At 32.3% G+C, this 21920-nt stretch overlaps 1 protein-coding gene across 1 annotated transcript in view; it reads right to left on the bottom strand.

Annotated features, from left to right (window-relative positions):
- Positions 1-21920, bottom strand: part of LOC129232629 (RNA-binding protein fusilli-like) — an 83678-nt gene that overhangs the window by 42501 nt on the left and 19257 nt on the right. Inside the window, 2 exon segments of the mRNA XM_054866798.1 lie at positions 10903-10992; positions 15772-15994. Coding sequence (XP_054722773.1) covers positions 10903-10992; positions 15772-15994 — 313 coding nt within the window.

Consider the following 21920-nt stretch of genomic DNA (forward strand, 5'->3'; position numbering starts at 1 on the left):
TGTTTAAATTTATCAAAATGAATGATGTTAATGGATTAAATTTTTGCACGGAAAGCAGGAAGTCATTGTTTTAAGCTTGGGTCCGTCGGGGTAATTTGGGTAGTCGGGGTAATTTGGTATAAGGTATATTTTATTGAATAAAATGAAAACTATTCATTTGATACCCCTACAAAAATTCACAGTTATAAACATCATCCTTGCCTATGAATATATGCTGAAAAAATGTTGCCGACACCCTTTTCGAAATTGATAAAAAATAAATTAAACGTTTTGGTGATGTCGATGCAATGCAAACCAACCAATTCCAAATAGTGCTTATATTTAACCTGCCAATCTATGTTTTTCAAGTTTAGGTATGTAGACATTACATATGCTTACTTTAATTTGACATTGAATTGAAACATTTAACGTAATTAGTTTTCATGTAATTAATGATTTAAAATCATGGGGTAATTTGGGTATACATTGCATTTTATCAATCAGAAGGAAAAATAATAATTTTATTGGACTTCAAACATAGGCATATATGTGCATCCTCATCACCCAATATATGCTAAAAATGAATTGGAAGGTTGTTTAAATTTGCTTAAATGTTCCGTAACAAAAAAATACTTCCCGTCCATTAACGATTTGCTATATTGTGCTATTTTCAGTCTAAATCTCATCTTAATACTTAAAAAAAATTAGTACTCATATTATCCCATTATTTCTATTGTACCTACATTCAACCTAAGTTTGAAAAAAATAAGTAAGATTGTTATTAAAACCATGCTTTGCTCTTTAACCATCACTATACCCAAATTCCCCCATCCACGGGGTAATTTGGGTATAGTCAAACTTATGTTTGCCATTTATATGCAAATGGATCTATTAACATGTAATTTGTAGAAAACTATTCTGGAAAGTCATAATGTTAAGCTTGAACAAGAAAAAGAAAAAATATATGTATATACAAATTTATTACAGGATTGGAAAGTGCAAAGTAGGCCATTTTTATAACCAAATTACCCCGACAGACCCTGTTCAAATCTCTGGCTAACCTGGAAATAAGGAAAAACTACTATTAAGGTTGTGGGCACTTGGAACAGCTTACCGGAAGAGGTGGTAATGAGCAACGGGGTGGATAGCTTTAAGAGGGCCATTGATCTTCATTAAGGACTAATAAATTAATTAGGACCAGCCTAGCTGGGCCAAGAGCCTGTAGCTGGTCGTCACATTTATATTTGTATTTTTATAATCCAGGCTCGAATCATATTCCTTGTCTTTTTTTCCTGTGAAACTTAGTGAGAGTTATTGTTCATCACTATTTGCAATTTTTATTTTATTGCATGTTATTGTCAGTCACATCTAAGACAATTTAGTTAAACAAAATTCAACTTCAGAAGGAATAAACAATTCAACAAATATTTGTTTCTGTAAATGTGCTTAGTTTCTAATTATTTTTATTACACGATATTCATGCTTCATGGAGTGTTTTATAAATTTAAAAGTTTCTTATGCATTTGCAGTGTGACGGAGGACTGTCAATACTAAATTTGATAATATTTTTCTTGCTTGAGTGATTTTGTGTACATTTTCATGTTTTCATTGCTTTTATTTTTGTATTTTCAAAATTTTCCGTTTTTCATAATATTGCAGTACTGTCAGACTTTTGATCTGTTACATTTTTATGGGAACAATATAACGAACCAGGAGTGTTTTTTTAAACTCATACTGTCTCGCTCGTGGACGCATACAGGGATTTATTTCAAAAGGGGTGGGTAATCCAAACATGAAGGTAACTTTACAAATTGATATTATAAAATTATTCAGAGTTGGTAATTTTGAATTTATTTCTTGGGGTGGGGGAGGGGGCGTGTTCCACTACTTAAATACGCCCTTGAACCCCTTCAGACTCTCAAAGTGCCTCGCCCCTTTAAATATGCCCTTGCCCTCCCCCTCCCCCCCCCTCCCCGAGCAAAAAGTCTGCAAGAAACACTGCTTGAGTGTAAAAGAATTGAGACGATCTCTTTTAATTTTTGACGAAATTAACGTATTGAAAAAACATCGATGTAAAGGGAAGAAATGAAAGTTCGTTGAAATAAACGGGTTGCGATTGACATTCTGGATTTTTAACTGGCCCTGTCATTTAGGAGGGTCAGTTGGCCCCCTGACTTTGAAAAAGTTATGTATGTAGTACGTGGTTTTCGCTATTTTTTGGTTCAATTTACCATTGAGTATTATAATCTCTTCCCCCCAACTGGAAAAATTCGAAATGACGGGCATGTTTTTAGCATGAGGCTCGAAAAAAATTCCAGCAGTCTATGTAAATTCACTATGACTTTTAAACTAGGAAAAGAAATCCAGTTCGTTACTTTTGGAACCAATCCAAGCCCCTGAGTTGGATGAAAAGGGTGGGAAAAACCGGTACACCCAGTTGGCGGTTTCCCTTATATCATATTAAGAATTCAAGCTCAACCTGTTTTTTATTTTTTTCATAAATCAATAAAAAGTGTTCATAGTATTTTTTGTGGGTCATTTAAAATCAAAATTCAACTTTTCCGGTGTACCATTCTTCAATTCAAGAGATAGCGAATAATACTGTACATATGTACCAAAAAAAAGTAAAAGAAACTACCATCAAAGATATTAGCAAAGTCATTCGGAATATTTTCTAAAGAATTTTTTCAAACAATTAAATAATGAAGGAGGCAACAAATCTACATATAGCATTCGTAAAAACATCAGTTTCTGCTCGTGATACTTGTATTTACTCGCTCAATAAATTAGTTTAAAACGTGTGGTTGAAATCAATAGGTGTTTAATCTATTTCTTATTCTTTCTTTGGGGTACAAATGTAAAATTGTGGCAACAGACCTCGTTCTTTTTAATCATCTGCACCCATTACCTTCTAGAATTGAATAAGGATATGAAAAAATATTTTCTACGCTTCCTGTTTACTGCATGGAAATAACAAAGGCAAAAACCTGTTAATGTTCCAGATGATATGTTTATTTCTTTTATCCTTGCCTGAAGCAGATGGCACTGGCTGTAAATATAGTTCAAGTTGCGAATGGAAATGTATCTTAATTTGCATGATTAAATTTATGGGAATAGACCAAAGTTGTTAAGTTGTTTACAGATTTGAGATTTGTTGGTTCGCTTCTGGTTCGGCTGTGAAGAAGCTTGAAAAATTATAAATATACCAACTTGAGTTATTAAGGAAATAATCTGTCAATGTATTTTTGTTTTGTTTTCGGAATAAAAACTAAACATGCGCGTACTTTATATGCAAATGGCGTTAGGAGATGTTCATAAATGATGTACTTTTCTTTTCTCTACGGAAACGAGTAAGCAGATCGCTTAACCAAGAAGTGCTGTAGTCTCTCGACACCCTTCTCCAGAGCACTAGTCCAAAATTAATCGTCACCTATCAAAGGAGTGGAAGATCTTTCCCTCCCACCACTGGTATGCGGCTAGGGAACCGGACTCTTCTTTTGTTCTCAACTGTGAAAGAGCGTCTAAATCGGCAGTTTCTAGATTTGCAAGCGGATATACGAAGAATCTCTCATTTTGTGAGGGCAGAAAAACTTTTGCGGTCTATTCCAAGCGGATAGATTTGCAAGCGGATATACGAAGAATCTTCTCATTTTGTGAGAGCAGAAAAACTTTTGCGGTATATTCCAAGCGGAGGGTTCAGCAGGCCTCAGCCGAGCACATCCTGGACTGCTTGGGTCTTATCAAAGAAGGCTTATATACGCTTCTGCTCCTCCCCTTCTTGTTATTGATTTTTTAAGGGTCAGCGATTTGCTGGATATTCTTCAGACAACCATAGGAAAAGAAACAACAACAACAAAATTTTTTTCACCATGTTTGACACTTTCCTCCCCTTGGTTGCAAAGTGTCACACTTCACCATAACCTCATCCCTCTCCTTCCCTTATCACATGTCATGCAAAACCACATAAGCATATTGTTACAAAAATTTTTTGATTTCACACTTCTTGTACAGGGTCGCCGAGAGTCGAAGCGGTAAAAAAGTATTCTTGTGAAATGCTTCTAATTTGTGACTTATCTTTTGCGTTAAAATGAGACAATCGAGCCTGAAAATAGGCCATATCATGCTATTGAAGGTCATTTAGTGGTTCCACTATTAGAGACGTTAGTTATGCACTTACAATGAAGATATAGTTCATAAAAAGTTACGTCGTCAAGCATTTTGATTCGAGAAGTATTTTTAAAAAAATATCTTTTATTGAAAAATGCAGTAGATTTATTTTTTTAATTGTTGAACTGAGCTTACTTTTTACTCTTGGCCAATTTCTAATTGCCATTTACTAGTTTTTCCGAACAATAAATTTAATTCCTCAGGAGTCAGTGACTTTAGATTTTGATATACGTAGATCAGGAGGACTTGTTTATTGTTAAGGACTTCATTACTCCTTTAAGATTGTCTCCCTACATTTTTCGCTCCCAATTGCTTTCGTTTTCCACGGAAATTAACAACCAGGAGATGAACAAATATTCTAATCTGATAACTTTACTAAATCTTCTGTACATAATTTTGCCGTTTTTCATGTAATTATTTTCTCTTTCTACAGGGAAGAAGTAACTCCCTACAACAAAAAACGCGAGTAAACAAATTTTATGCAACAAACTTACGCTCAGGTGAGTGTATAGAATTTATTCCAAAAAGTTCTCAAACTTAACATTTGAATCCTTATTAACAATAAGTAGTTTCTAATTCATTTTGAAAGCGACCCGGGACCCTTCAGCTCTCCCCTTATATCAGTATATCAGTTCTTGCTTACGCTCAGTACGGAATGAGATTTTTTTTTTTTTTTTAAATTGTTTAAAAACATTTTAGCTCTAAAACATCATTGAAATTTCTTCTCAAAACTTTCAACAGTGTGTAAAATTAAATTTTTCTAACAAAAAATTTAACTACAAGCTTATTACAAAGTATGCTAATGCTGAAGGAATACCAAAAACTGCCGAAAATGCAAATTGGCTAACACTTTTTGCCATGCAAAACCTACATAGTTATCAATATCTTTTGAAAGGATCTGCCAAGGAACAAAAGTGGAGAAAAATATGGCCTATTCTAAAGTATTTCATATTCAAATGACTAAAATTTCCAGTACCCATAAATAAAACTGGAAGACGAACTGCAATCACTGACACAAATACGTCTAGATAGGTAAGCAGAGGCGGATAGGCTGGACAAAAAAGAACAGCATGACAAACGGCATAAAGGCGATTTATGACACCCGGTGCACTGTGACATGGTCACACAGACAGTAAGTAGCACTTGCCTCTGTTCACTACACCTGTTTGCAGAACCCCGCCCGATATCCATTCGGGAACAGTAGTAAGGTACGGGTTTTCGCTGCTCTTTGTAGAAACAGTAGAATCGTTTCCTACATTATGTGACAGCTGATTAAATGGAATTGATTTTTGCTTCATTTCATTAGCCGTTATTTCACTCTGTTTTATGGCGATGGATGGTCTGGGTGAAATATTCGTGATTCATTTGATGGTGTAAAAACATCAAATCACACGAAGAGTGCATCAATTTCACACATATAATTATTGGAAGTTTATAATTGAGTTAAATTATTTCGTATGTGAAAAGCATGTGATAAAAACTGAATTATCCAAGGAAATAGATTTTTACGTGAAATTGTTATCATGAAACAGCTTAGCATAAAATTTAGTCGTCTTGATGAAAAATTACTTATTTACACTGTCTGCTAAGCATAAAATTCGTATCTGCACTTTTTATCAAAATTGAGTTATTGTCACATGTTGGGTCCGTATAACATATTTTACCCATACCAATGTTTTATGGTCATTTGGGAATGGGAAATATTTTTTAAAAAATTCTGATGAAGTATAACATGAATCAAATGTATGGAGGTGTAAAACTTTAAAAATTAATTTCTCATTTTGATTTCAGCTTCAGATACGACTTTTGCGCTTAGCACGGCAGTATAGATGTAAATAACTTTAGTGAATCAATTCAAAATAACATGTTTCATTAAATAAGCATATTTTAGAAAATAATAATAATAATAACAGTAGTAATAAAAATAATAATTCATTATGTCAGACATTCTTAAGTGAGAGATCGCTCAAACGAAAAAAGATGATTATAATCTCTCTCCCTCACGCGAATTTGATAAAACATTTTACTTTCGTTTTATTTGGATTTTACAATATTAATGTTACTGTGAGATTTTCAATTATTTCGTAAGTTTTACCTCTGAATTCATCCAAATTCCATTTAGTATTTCAGTTTTGCCTATGAAATTACGTCTGCATTTATTTACTTTTTTTTGCTGCTAATTTTTCACATTATTAGCAAAACAAAAGAAACTCTCGGCCATATCTCTTTAAAAAGATGTCATGGGAAATAAATACAGAAAGTGACTGTTGGATTTCAGCATTTAGTTAAATGAATAAATATTGGAAAGACATAGCTCATAACATGGCAAAAATCGTAGGAAGCAGATAAGGTACAAAATAAATAAATAAGAAAAAAAAACATTTAAATTAGAATGAGAAATGTGGAACTGATGTTTGCTCGTTTAACTCATGAATACGATTTACTTAAATGCCCTAACAGATTCTTTTAAGATATGCTGAAGCAAGTATTTATTAACAAAAGAAAAGGTTTTCCCTTTACATTTCATAAAACTATAGTAGTATGTAATGAATTTTCCGTTTAATTTATGGATTATCGATCGTAGCGCTTAAAACTATTCGTGAAAGGAACAAAATGGATGTAGAAAAATAAAATTAAACGATTGAATGTTTACCACCAGCTTACTAACTTATTATAATGTTATGAAATGAGATTAGATATTAGGAAGAAAATGGAGATTTACCAAAAATGTGGAAGCAATGCAAAATGTAGTGACGATTGCATATTTTGAACAAACAGTGGCTATTACCTTTCCATTGATTTTAAAAACTGGGACGGATTACCTTTAGTGACTTTTTTTTTACTCTTCTCAGAAAACTGAAATATCATGAACTAGTGAGTTTTTGAAGCTTTTTATGATGATAATTAAATTTCTGCTTTTGCCTTTATGGACTTTAACCTGCACAGTACAGAGAAAAACACCAAAGAAAGTTTTAGTTCCAAAATATGATATCAAGAATAAAGAGTTGGCAAAGAGTGAAGGGTTGTACAGTTCACAATTGAAAATGGTAGTTAAGAAGTGCCACTTAAGAAACAGAAGTTTCGTTCGGCAAATAATTGGGGTCGAAGAAAAAATGGCAGCTGAAATTGGACAAAACTTTTCACTTTCCTTATAGTATTTTCAGGCACGTTTAAATGATAATTTTTTGAGTACCATTGGAAAACTTTTTGCAGCATACATACTTAGGAAATATTTTTCTTAGAAATGGTATATTTGTTCAATAAGATACTTTTTCCATTATTCCCACATAAATATAGTGAATCCTATTTAAGTTGACCACTTGCGGTGCAGTACTTTAGAGGTCAACTTGCAAAGAGATTTTTTACAAGATTCTTAGCTAATTTGGTGCATATTGTTGATCAAGATAGACAGGTGATCAATTTACAAGAGTGGTCAACTTTACAGCTTTTACTGTGAGAGAAAAAAAAGTCTTGCAGTTAAATTAAATGTTTCTAAGCATTTAATGTAAAATTTGCATTTCTCATTCGAGGAAGAGAAGAATGAACCATTTCTTTTTGCAAAAACCGTTAGACAATGCTTTTCTTGAAAGTTTGAGATCCTAGATGTGATTTCTTCCCTGCCAACGCTTTCAATTACAACTCGATAACCATCTTTGCACACAAGATGCCCTGAGCATATTAATCGCAATAGTTTCCGCTAGGTTCATGGTACGGAAACAATCGGCCGGTTCCACCCCGTTCTCGTTCCATGGAATGTTTTCCATTTTTCACTCTGCGAATCCGTTGTCATCCGCTGCTGAATCTGTCGTAGTCGTGGACGTCCTTCGATGGACAACTCTTGGGGCAAGGTGGCCTTGACCAACTATTTCACTGGTCGACCAATGTCAATTATCTACACGCAAATGTCGCTGGGGTACCACGAGTTCCCCCACCAGATCTTCTTAGGAACGGGATTAATCATAACATTTGTCTGCACATCACGTATACAGAAGCTGATTGTACTTTTCTACCGATATTTATTGTTGAAAGTGTACCCTATTGCGTAACGCATGGGTAACGTTAGCATCCCATTAAGCTCTGATAAGTTTTGTAGAGTCAAGTTGGTAAAAGACTGATAGAGAGCAGCAGAGTATAGCAGTTGCCAACTTTTTTGAAATGTAATTCGAATAGAAGATAACAAGCAATAGTGTTTATGTTGCTTAAAAATGTGTTCCTTTTAAAAGAGCCATTTGGCTTCATTGAGTTTAGCAGATGTAAAATGGTGTCAATTAATAAGCAGAAAAGGGTTTGCTTCGAAAGTTTTTTATTTTTTTATTTTCTACGAGTAGCTTACTTTATGTCGTTAGTTGTCCGGCCAACATATCGCTTTAAAAATAGCAATTTTACAAAATATGTATTTTTTTTTCATTCCTCTTGTCGAAATGTCTCACTGGGGTCAAAGTCAAAATTGATCTGCATTTTTAAAACAATAATGTGAGGTTAAAAATATCAATATTTTTCATCAAGTATTAAGTTTTTCATTTGAACCCAAGAGCGGAAAAATAATAGATTTAAGGAAAATTTGCTTGTTTTCGTTTGACTGAAACTTGAAATGGTTTCTGTTAATAACGATATTTTATGACAAATTCCGAAACAATGAATTTATTTCCACAACCGTTAATATCCAATGGTAGACTGTACCCACAATCAGGCCCGGCTCCTGGGGTAGGCGACCTGTGCCACCGCCAAGGGCGGCAGATTTTTGGGGCGGCAAATTTCATGATGGCAAAATGTAAGGAGGCAAAAAAAAAAAAAAAAAAAAATGAAAAACTTAAATTGGTTCTTTAGTTTTTTTTTCTTTTGCAACTCAAATTGCTTGTATATATATATATATATATATATATATATATATATATATATATATATATATATATATATATATATATATATATATATATATATATATATATATATATATATATATATATATATATATATATGTATATATTAAGACGAGGGGCGGCACTTGTCAACATCACCTGGGGCGACAAAATTACTAGAGCCGGCCCTGCCCACAATAAAAGCAATAAATTACGTCTGTAGAATAAGACTGTTACTATGAGCAAATTGCTATGAGTATCAAAGTAACATCGAGGGTTTATCTTTTCTTAATAAAGTCATCGAAAAGTGCAAGTATCTCAGCGCTCTTGGGAAAGTATTTATTTACTTTTCGATGAAATAAAAACTTTAATAGATTCGTCAATGAAGTGGTGTAGAAATTGAGTGCTTTGGAAGTTTGCGCTGACTTTTTGCGCCGTCGTGATGTGAATGAATTCACTATAACTTGTACTGGTTCCAAATCGGCCGCTACAGCAACAAATGCATTGTTGTTTTCCCTGTCCGTGTTAAACTGTACTGTGAGTCAGAGGACGATGATTTGATTCGCTTTGTCGTAAAATAGCACAGGAAAGTAGCCGCTGTTGGTGTTAAGTTAAATCATGTGTATATAGCAACAGGGACGACACCAACGTATTTTTGAATGAGAGTTGATATATAGTTGGTGCAAAAAAAATAGACTTTCAAGTAAAGTGCCCTTTCGTGAGCAGTGGCGTAGCAAGGAATGTTTCACAATTGATAGAAAGATAGATGGGCATACAAATAGATGCACAAAAGGAAAGAGGTAGATAGATGCAGATTTTTGTAATTTTTTCGAGAGAAAAATAGCGTTTTTGCTTGGCTCTATGTTAGAGTGCGTTGTATGTTTAATCCTATTCTGCATCGAGTCGTGTGCATGTAATTCTAAAAAAAGAAAAAAATCCTTTGTAATTTTTTAATAGTGTTAAAAGGGCACTCGTCCCATCCTTCGCATGAATCAGACAAACATTACTTCCCCTCTGTCTATAAGTTAACGATTATGTGATTTACGTTACTCTAGCTCTGACGTGCGGAATTCTATTCTTCATGGGGGTTATTGCTCCCTAACGCATTCTCCTTTTTACTACTATGTTAATATGTCTCCTTCTACTCTTCTATTATATTAATACCTTACCTTCTGACATAATTCCTTCCGGTATTATACTAATACGCTCGACGCCACAATCTGTAGCATCAAGCCTTTGTGATTTGGATATTATTGAGGACCAAAATGCAAGATTTAAGATTATTCTTTTCATCTGCTTGAATACATATGCATTTCTCCTTTCGTGACTTTTTATTTTCGCTACGAAACATTAGTTTTTCACTTTCATTCGGGACTCTCTAGATGAGCCGCATAAATTTATAAAATAAGTGAATTTAACAGACGAATTTGCAAAGCTAAATGCAAGTAACTATTTCTTAGCTTCAAGATAGGGGTTTCTGTGTACAACTACAGCAATGACACACACACAAAAAAAAAGGTTTACTTAACTTACATAATCCAAAGTACACATTTATTTCTTCTAAATATCCATATTTTAAGCCTGAACTGTATTGCTCACAATTACATCAAAACGAATTTCATTTCTTTTTACGCTGCAACACGTAGAAAAAAATAGGTATGAATATGTAATGCTTATCACGTATGATACACATTATACGCATGTTTTACATTTTTTTTCAGGAAATTTGTGTTTTTACACATGTAATATATATATATATATATATATATATATATATATATATATATATATATATATATATATATATATATATATATATATATATATATATATATATATATATATATATTTATATTTGTGTACAGTTATTGACAGCAATAAAAAAAAATCAACTTACCGTCTTCTGTCAATCGACGTGCAATCTTGGCTATGTTCTGCACTTGTTGCATAGAAAATTCAGCAGATCCATCTGATTCCAGCCCCAGATCTGATTGTTTTGTTAAATCAACTTTTTAAAGTGATATTTATACATAAATTGTTCTCATTTAATGCTGAGAAATAATTGTGCGTTTTGTTCCTTAAGAACAATAAAAGAAGTAAAACCGACAGCAACTCATGGATTAAAATAATTCAGAAATCTTACAAACAAATTAAAAGAGTTAAATTAACTATTCAAAAAGTATAGCAATAAAATATCGATCGAGAAAATTTTGGAAAAAAAAAATATGTATTGTCATTTCTATATATATGCATTACTGGCTAAAAGTATTACAAGTTTCAAAAATCTCTTTTTTTTTTCAAAATAAATAAATAAAATATATAATTAAATAAATTCAAAAAACCTCAAAATCATCCCAGAACAAAACGAGAGTTTCAGAAAACAATAACTCAAGTTTTGCACTAAGGAATAAAACCAAAAATTTTTTCCAAAATCTTATGGATTCCATGCATGAAACAGTGACTACAGTTATAAATGTCGGAGACGGCCCAATTACATCTTTAAAATGCTGTTTGGTTCAATTGCACTAATTTCTCATTATTTGAGTTCAGAACTTGACGTTATTTCTTTCTATCATTTTATTTCGGGAAAACAAAATGTCGGTTTTTGAAAATGTTCACAACTTTTGCATGCTATTTTTCAAACATTGAATAAGCATCTTGTTTAAGCTGATTTAACACCATAACATTAAAAGTATCAGATTATTTATTTTTTGGGGCTTATTAAAAAATGAATAAAATGCTTTCACATATCTCAAAGTTTCAATATTTTTGGCCAGTAGTGGAAATGTTACCGTGAAACACCGAAATTGGAGAATCTAGACTTTCTCCAGTGATTCATCGGAAATGTTTGATCTTTCATCTATGTTTTTGGTATGCGAATGCTGATATTCACCAGATCATGTCAACATTTACCAGATTTCGAAATTTACACAAGCATATATACATATAGTATAATTTTCCAAGAAATAATGAATTAGAATTTGATTGAAAATGATTTCAACTCGTCCATAAAGTGTTTAAACTTTGACCAGTAATTTTACAAACTGTAACGGTACAACTCACGTTCAGCAAAAAAAAAAAAAAAGTCATTTTTACTAACTCTGGGGAGAAAAAATAAGCCGTTTGAATTACAATTCCCGGTTGAAGGTCATCCTGGTCGCATAAAAATTCCATTAAAAAAATATATCATAAGGAATTGAGAACGCAACAAGCCAGCCTGGCATAAAACACGTGGGATTGACCCTTTGGTTCAATGTCAAGTACAGTTTTTGTCCAACTTAGGCGTAACGCTTTTCTTAGGAGTTACTCACTCTGGCCAGTGCTTTCAGGCGCACTCCACGAGGACTGCGAATGAATAATTAATCACTTTTTGTAGCTTGCAAAAAATGTTCCCTTTTATCAAACAGCATCTCATTTTCAGCTTGGATGCCTTTCTTCTAAATCTCTGTTACGGTGCAAAAACTTTGGTGATAAGGTTTTGAAAATGTACACATTAAATCACAGCAGTTTGAATTGAATAGCAAATCGTAAAAGTGCAAATAGCTTCCTATACTGAATTCCATTTTGCTAGGTCTTTGCCATCTGTTAAGACCTATAAAGCTGGTTTCGTTCCATTACTGACAGCTATTTCGAATAAAAATATGTGTTTTGAACTGAAAAATACGTGGCGGTGTACTTTGAAAATATAAATTGTACTGCAACTCTTTTTCTCTCCTTAATATAATCTTCATTTGGGGATTCTTTTGTACAATCAAAATGTGGCTCACAGAATTTTCGTGTTACCTGAGTAAGATTTTTGATATGGAACGACCTCAGAACTTTCTGAATTTAGAACTTTCTTCATAAGTTACCTGTCAATCACTTATTACTGTTAAAGTTACAGTTTTAGGTGATTACAGTGTATGAATAAATACTTTGCAAAAATTCATAGCTTTTCCGCTCTTTCTCTCTTCATTATTCCCGTGCAGAAGAGAATGAGCTTTTTTAACTCGTGAGTTCAGAGGCACTTGGAATCATGGCCTCTGAGGGTACATTGGGGTACTCAAGCAATAGGACTCGGGCTCACAAGGGCCCCGGAATGAAAAGAAAACATTTTAAAACATATATTTTGATGCCTATTTCAAAGCTTGGCAAGAATGGAAGAGGCTCGTTACATGATCTGGCAAGGGGCCCCGGAATGAATGTGGGATCAATTTGGATAATTAGGGTCTCCATAAACCCGAACTTGGTTAACCATGACCTTACTATGTTATTAGTTGGCTATATAACACTAGAACTATTGCCTAAGTGTGTAGCTGTAAGTTCCTAATAGTTGCGTTAAGTTGGGCTAAAAACGGAAATAATGGACTCGATGAGGGCATCTGGTCAGAAAATAAGTTAAAACATTATACTTACAGCTCTTCAATGAGCTCACGATTAACAATTTTCCAACGGACTTTCTTCATTAAAAGTCATCGTCAAAATATTAGCACAATCTCGAATGCTTTTGATAGGAGATAGCACACATCTAATCACTTTGATAGAAATAACAATTTGGGTTGGTGGGTATTCTGTAGAATGGTACAAAATGCTTTTTTGACAGACAGAAGAATACAGTTCAACGAATTGCGCTGTTTCAGTTTGATGCTTTATTTTATTGCTTCATCTTTTACAACTAGTTAGTTTTTCTAATTCAATTCAAAATTTGGTAATTTCGTAACGAAGTATCGTGTTTCATTCCACTTTTTTGCACAAAATAATAGGCGGTGAAGCAACAAAAATTGTGAAATTTGCTTGATTTTAAATGTCTATATCAGCAATACTCAACCCGCTGCTCATCCAGAATTAATGAGGGCAAGCGGTATAAAGGCAGTCTAAAATGCAAGTTTTAATAACATAAACCCAGTCAAAAAACTAAACAAACCATGATAGAAATTATTATTATAATTATTATTATTATCTTTTTTTTTTTTTGCATTCTTTCGGAAAATACTTTTTTCCTTTTCGTAAGAAACCATTATTTCGTTAAACCTTAAAAAATCACCATTTGTTTGATAAATTCCGCGATATTGTCAAAAAAAAAAAAAAAAAAACGCACAATAGTAGTTTTCAGTAACTTTCCTGTTGCGGTGTACATGAAATAGCTGTTGAATATTTGGCATGTATGCCCGAGGGGGAAAAAAAGCACGAGTACTGCTAGTCTAAAGTGTCAACTGATGGTGCCAGTTCACCAGCATTTTTCAAATAACTGAAGTGCCCTATGGTCATTTCTTGTAATATGAACTAGCAAATCAAACAAACCGAAGCTGTTAATTGTGCCTCTTTATTTTGACCACTTTAGTTGAGTCGGTTCTTATTTAGTCTAGGGAGGCCAGTTGTTTAAGGGGGTCAGGGGGGACCATTGCCAGCCCCTGACTTTCAGAAATTAATGTATTTACATATAAGTGGGTGTGGTTTTTGTGGTTTATCGATATTATTTGCATAATGAATTTAAAACTAAACAGGAAATTATTTAAAGTTAACGTTATTAAGATACTGTGCCATGGGACAAAACAAGTGATTCAATATGCTTAATTTTTGGGCATTTTTTAAATAATTCCATTTTAAAACTTTGAAACTAAGGTACCACATCCAACTGCTCAAAATAATAAAATAAAAAACGCTTAAAAATGCTAAAGAAATAAATAAAAAATAGTATTGAATCTCTTTGATTCATTTAAAGAATGAACAAAATCCTTTAGACATAGTTTGTTTTTGTAAAGTATACCGTTTTTTTTATTTTTTTATTTATTTATTTATTTATTTATTTTTTTTTTCATTCTTTGAAACTCGAGAGGTATAGAAGAAAGTTCAACTTCAAACACTTATCATTTCTTCCTCGAAAGTTAAAATCAAGTCTTTACGAAAAAAAAATCCACGTGCTCTGCTGTCCTTCCCTTTGTTGAAAAACGATACAGCTACTTTTACTTTTAAGTGAGTAGGAGGAATTGACTCATAAATCGTAAAAATATTACTGATTGTTAGCTGCCCACTTGTCTAAAGCATAGGTAAGGGTGTGTCAGACGTAGTGTGTGCACAACACGTGCAAGAGATATTTACGATTAGACTTTGGTTCAAGGCTCACCATCAGCAATTATGTTTCAAATATCTGGGCGTTTATACGTGATACTTTAAATTCTTAAATATTTTTTCTTACAGAATCGAATTGCGTAAATGCATTGGTGTAATAAATAGTTAACGCACTCTATCCAAACAAAGTATCTGACGCACTACGCTTATAGTCTAAGTTGTACCTTGCAACATAAGAAACTCCTATGGATCGGACCACGGTCAACAATTAGATTTTGCTTGCAAGTTCTATAGAAATGTAAGAGCCTCCTATCAATTATTCATGCAGGGGGGAATGTGTGTAAGGTATAAGTAGTGTTAAACGGCAACTTTATTAATTTTCACTATTTACCAGTTTTTTATTTTTTGGATAACGAGTCACTTGACATGAAACGCGTGAGACACTATAGATAATTCATGTCTTGTATCTACTCTTTTTACATTTATTTTTACCATTTGTTTTAGACTATGTAAAGCAAAAAAAGTTTTAAAAAATAATAATGATGATAATATGAATAATAATAACCATTTGCTTTAAAAGATTTAGTTTATCATTAATTTACCGCACAGATATTGCTATTTCTACACTCAAGAAATGTTCACTCTCCGAAGGAGTATCTTGGAAAAAACAAATAAGAAAATACTGTTCGATAATGAGAAAAATACTGATGAAGGATACAGTTAAGCATTTCCTGGATAGAATGAATTTCTTCGGAACTGTAGAGTTTCCTAAATTCTTTCCGAAGGTCAAAAAAAGAGTAATAGTAGTCTGGAAGAGAGATATGCTTTTGGCAAGCTTCGGGGTGAAGCACCTGCCTGAGGTGCAACTGGCCATCGGTCACCAAATGAAAATTTCGACCATGGCCGTCTGGAATGATCTTTGTTTGTACAAATTGGTCCAACTGAAAGAAACATTACAAATAAGGGATTAAATAAGGAAATAAAATTTGACATTAAATATTATTATGAAAATATCAATAAGATACAAACTATTTTTAACTCGTGAAATGTGTGCAAACCCGCACACAACCACACACTAAAAAAAATGTGTAAGGTTACCAATATTAATGGGTGCAACGTTACACAAATTCTGAAAGTGTGTAGCATCGTTGTTTTAAAACTCATATAGTTGAAGGAACTTTGCACTATGGTTTCAGTTGAATTCAAAACGCATGAATAAAGATCAGAATCGGCGCCGAGCAGGTAAACTATTACAGTAAAACCTGTAAAGTTGACCACCTTTGTAAGTTGACCACCTGTCTAAGTTGACCGTTTTTGTTAGGAACGGAATTAGTTCTATCTTATATGATGAAGGAAAACCTCTGTAACTTGACCATCTCTCTATCTTGACCACCTGTCTATCTTGGCCACTAATATACACCAGCTTTAGTCTGGAGTATTGTAAAAAACCCTTTGTAAATTGACCACTTGGCAAAAGCATTAGATTGTACTAAAAGTTCAATTAGTTATGCATCAAATAAGCAACGAGACATTTTAAAGAAAAAAACCAATGAATATTTATGCTTCTATCTAAAAACATTGGGCTTATGTTAAGTCCCAGAAAATGCGCCAAATTTCATTAAGGAGTTATTTTATTGAAAAGTAGATTACCATTGTTACATATGTACAAGAAAAAAATCAAATGAAGAATTTACGTCACTTTTGACTTGTGAATTTTTAGGAATTGTTAATGTCAAGTAAGTAGTTTTTCATAAGCAATAAGACATATTTTTTTCTTCGATCGATTTTACAGACATTTTAAATTTGTATGATAATTAACGCATCATTCTGGTGAATAATCTCTAAAAATATTTTAAACCTTTTTACCTATTGTTTTAAAGTAATGTTAAACAATGAAAGTGAGTTTGAAGTAATCCAATTAGTTAAAAAATGAATGCATGGGGCAAGAAATGACAAAAAAAAAAAAAAAAAAAAAGAAAAAAAAAGGTTTTCGTTCCTACCCTCTATAAGTTGACCACCTGTCTAAGTTGACCACCTAAATACTGCACCGCAAGTGGTCAACTTACACAGGTTCCACGTAGTAGCGAAACGAAAACCGTTCTTTTTTGGGGTCCGAGAGGTAAAAGCTCTGCTGTGCGACCTGTCTGAGATTCACGTTGGGGGTTCTGACACCACTCAAGACATTTCTTTTCTTAGTTCAATTCAATAAAAATGTCTTGTTTGTATATTAAAATAAATAAATAATTGGTGTACATCAGTTGTTAAAAGGTATGAACTTGATAACAAGAAAGTTAGATGAAAACTTAATTTTTGCTAACATGTAACCTTTTAAGCCATTTCTCAGTAAGCATACATAAAATACTGGTGTAACCTTACGCAGATATTAGTGAGACGTTACGCTATAGTTACATTACCATGGAGTAACCTTCCACAAGCGATGAGTAACTTTGCACCAGTTATATCAGTTAAGTTAATCCAGAGCAGTGGAGGCAGCTAAGCTGCCACCAAGTTTATGGATTAAGTTTACACAAAATTTCTTACAGTGCACACTCGTTGACAAACACCCGTGCGCATAATATTATATATATATATGCTACGGTAAATATGAGGAACTAGTGATTGTTCATGGTAACCGAAAAACTTGGTAAATATAATAAATTATTGAATATTTTTCAAATTTACCGGTTTGTTTACATAATCCTCGCCTTGTAGGGGGAATGGGGAATCTAGCCAATAAGTTTATATTATTTAGAGGAGAAACGAAGGTTTACCTATGAAAAATCAACACGTTGTACAAATAGTAAAAAATCGCTGTTAAGACTTAGAAAAACATTATAATAGCTATTAAAATTTACACCATTGCAATTTGAAAAAGTAAATTGAAGTGACGGTTTTGTACTTTAACCTCATTAGATATCTCAGAACAGAACTAGTTAGTATATAATAACGTAAGCTGCGTAATGTATGCCATGAAAAGTATTAAAAAATATAAAATTGTAAAAACAGCTAAAAGTGAAATAATGAAACCAAGCTTGTTCTTTCAGAAAATATTTAATTGTTTACTGAACGAAACAGGATTTTAAATTGAATAATAAATAGTGATGCTGTATACTTACACGTTTTGTTAAACAAAATATCTGAATTAAAAAAAGAAAGAAAAAAAAACGATTTTATTGCCATAACTTACTCAAAACAATGCAAAAAGAAAAATAAACTAAAACCATAATCTAGAGAAAAAGCATTAACTCATTTAGAATTGCAAAGTTTAATTTTTTTTTTTTTTTTTACCTTTGCACATATCAGACTTCTACTGTTCCTTGCAATCACAACCCGAAGAAAAGATAATTTTGTAATACATTTTCTAGAGCATTACTTTTCAACATGCGACCTGCGGTTGCGGTCGACTCGCGCTTAGTTTCAGCAGCTCACGAAGCCCCCTAGGAAAATAATTTGTAGCATTAAATTTAAATTTCATGTTCGTATGCAAGAAACGAGCTGATGTGTGCATCACATGACTTCTTTTTACTCCAATTTAAAGATAATAGTTCCTCGGAGTGAGCAAAGAAACACTTTAAATACACTCTGTCGAAAAAAAATATATACACCTAGAAGAATTAGAGCCACAATCATGAAACTCGGCACAAATGCGGTTTGGTAGCCGATATGCAAATGATTAAAATTTCAGCGCCAATCAGCAATAGCTCGGTTTCTGATCTGGATCAAAAAATCCTAGCTGTCTTCAGGGTCCCATCCAACTGGTTAAACCCCAAATAGTAGTAGGTACGGGGGACAGTGGAGTGAAAAGTCAAAAAAGTGTGATATAAGTGGTCAACTTACACAGGTTTCATTATAGTAAAAGTTATCATATGTAGCCTATTAATTACTAAAAAAAAAATTTTTTTCCCTAATAAATGGTATTTTCCCAACATATCTTTAATAAACAGCGTTTACCACACATTATCAGTTATCTAAATCTGCGTGCAATAAATTACAGTGATAGATTAGCGCAGACCAAGCTTTTGTAAGTAACCCCGGAAGTTGTAACTGTAAACCGTATAATCTCAGCTCTTATCAACGCCGGTTTAGAATGATGCGGAATCGGCCAAAAAGAGAGATTCTCAATGGCACGTAAAGCTGCTAAAACAGACATTCAAAGTCAAGGTCATATACTCATTGATTGCAACAATAAAGGTAAATACTTCATTTCTAGCAATTATGCTTGAACTAAATTTGTAAGCGCAATTTCATGCTTATTTGAGGAAGCAAATATAATAGTTTTTGTCAACATTACTCGGTAAATTTCGACTTTTAGTGAAATGTAATTTGTCTTTGTTCCCAACACACTATGTGCAAATTTTTCATCTAAAAAATAAGTAAATAAATAAATAAAAATAGACTATCACTTTGAATTTTCTTAATCTAAAACTTTGGTTTCAATAGCGAATAATGAATAAATTTGTGCTTGGAAATTAAATGAATGAATTACCAACGTTTTGATTTGCAATTTTTGTGCATAAAAAAAATTGGTAATTCATTCATTTAATTTGGTTTCAATGTTGATTCATTTAATTTTCAGTTCATTTCACAATATATTAACACGAAATTTTGCACCATTCTTTTTGCATAACAGATTTAGAAATGCAATTTTCATTGTAAACACAAAGCGGATTTTTAGTTTTCTTGGTCACAGAACTAATGTACGTACTGAGGGTTTACGGGACTAATTCACAGTGAAATCAATGAGAAAGTGAAATATGGGATTTGCTGCAAAGAGTGGGTATTAATTTACTCTTTAAATTTATTTAATTAGAGTTTAACTAGAAAGATAAATCTAATAAACATCTTTAAAATGTAATAACTGGAATTGGAGAAGCAATAAAATATGATAAACATGTGAAAAAGAATGCCACAATTTTTGTAAAACTTTGTAAGAAATTACTCTAAAATCGGATCAAAAATGTCTATAGTATACGTATTTTATGGTAGGAAAGAAGACAAAATGATTGGGCAAAAACAAATTCATTTTTTCTATTAAAAAATAAATTAAGTAGCCAGGAGTAACATTTACTTACCAGATGCGGAACTTTTAAATATCTGGTTAGTAAATTTTAGTGGTGGCTAATTGACAATATAATAAATTTCAAATTAAAAAAAATTTGCATACCTAATTCTGCGCAGAATATAGTTTTCCTCGGTCATATATTTTACTGAATGTGAAGATGTCCTTTGTAAAAAAAAATAATAATAATAATAATAATAATAAATGAAAATACTAAAGAAAATGTTAAGTTGGTGAATCGGCGTTTCTCAACAATACTGCACCCCCGAAACCAGTCGGATTCCCACTTCATGACTCCAACTCTGACTCCGCAGCCCTATGCTAGCGTACAATAGGAAACTTATGCTTTTCAAAAGTTTCAATTTTATTTTAATTTCCAGCACTCAACTAATTTAGAAATCCGTTGAACTTGGGAAAATTGAGTCAGTACTAAAGCAATTTAGCAACATTAGTATTTTGCCTTCATTAATAATTACTTTTTTAAGAAAGAAGAATAATGTTCCGAATAAATTTAAAGTAATATAAATTTAATAAGTTTTTCCAATTATTAAGCAGTTTTGTTTCGATATTTTAGTGATACTCAGAAAAAAAGCAAATGAAATTATTAAATACCCTCTTTTATTCCAATAAAATACGTATAACAGAACCATAATGCTCATAAAAAGTTTAATAAATAAAAAAATAAATAAATATAACAATCATTGAATGTCCATAAAATGTGTCTCTTAAAAATTTTGCTGTTTGCCCCTACTTTCAATGTAACCATATAACAACTGTATACTGTAGGTATATAAACTAAACCATTGAGTTTTGATTTTAAAAAACGAAACTTAAATAAACAAAAAGTGTGTAGCGAACTAACCTATTTGTCACTTTTGAAATATCCCGTTCTTCTATTTAAGTAACCCCTAATCAAATTCACTTTTTTGTATTTTTATTAATTGATTAATTTGTCTCTTAATTTCTTGGTGAAAAAAATATTTTTTACGAGCAGTTATTGTTAAAATTTACTTGTGAATATTTTTATGCATACACTATTTTTATGTTCAATTATTCGTGCATAAATTAATACATTTGGAAAAATTATGCGCACTGTTCAACCAAACTTCAACGAAGTGATTTTTTGCGTTACATCTTTGTTAAAAAAATGTATGCTAAATTATAATGATAGACCCTTTTTGTCTCTACCTCAATGAATGTAAGTCCAACGTCAGTCATATCTCTTAAAAATAATTTTCTTTTATTTCATGCGGTAAATATCAAAAATAAGACAAGTTTTTTATTTCTTTCACTGTAGGATGCTTGATAATAGCAATAAACCATAACAAAATAGCTTTTACACGTACCCATAATAATAGATCGGCGAAACAGAGACAAAAAAAAAATAATGAATGATTATATCAATCCAGAAACTGATTGATATAAATTCAACAAAAGACCTGCTGATGTTGTCTATTCATGAAACGTGTGTTTTTTTTTTATCTTTGAGCGAAAATCTATATACAAAAGAAATGATCCATAGCATACTCTTGACATTTAACTCTTTAGACTTCACAGTCTCATTTTTTAACACCTAACTTGTTTAATCAAGTAGGCAAAATTTGGAAAGTTTTCAGATCTTTGAATGGACAGTAGACATTTGGTTGGTTAGAACACCTTCACAACGTTAACTTGTTTAAAACACCTTCACAATGTGAACTTGTTTAGAACACCTTCACCATCAGGGTTTTCATGAATAAGAAAAATACTGTTTTACTTATATTTTTAAGGAACAGAATCCGTCTTACAAGGCTATCTGATTTAAGCTG

Source organism: Uloborus diversus, chromosome 1 (assembly GCF_026930045.1).
Source record: "Uloborus diversus isolate 005 chromosome 1, Udiv.v.3.1, whole genome shotgun sequence".
Lineage (NCBI taxonomy): Eukaryota > Metazoa > Arthropoda > Arachnida > Araneae > Uloboridae > Uloborus > Uloborus diversus.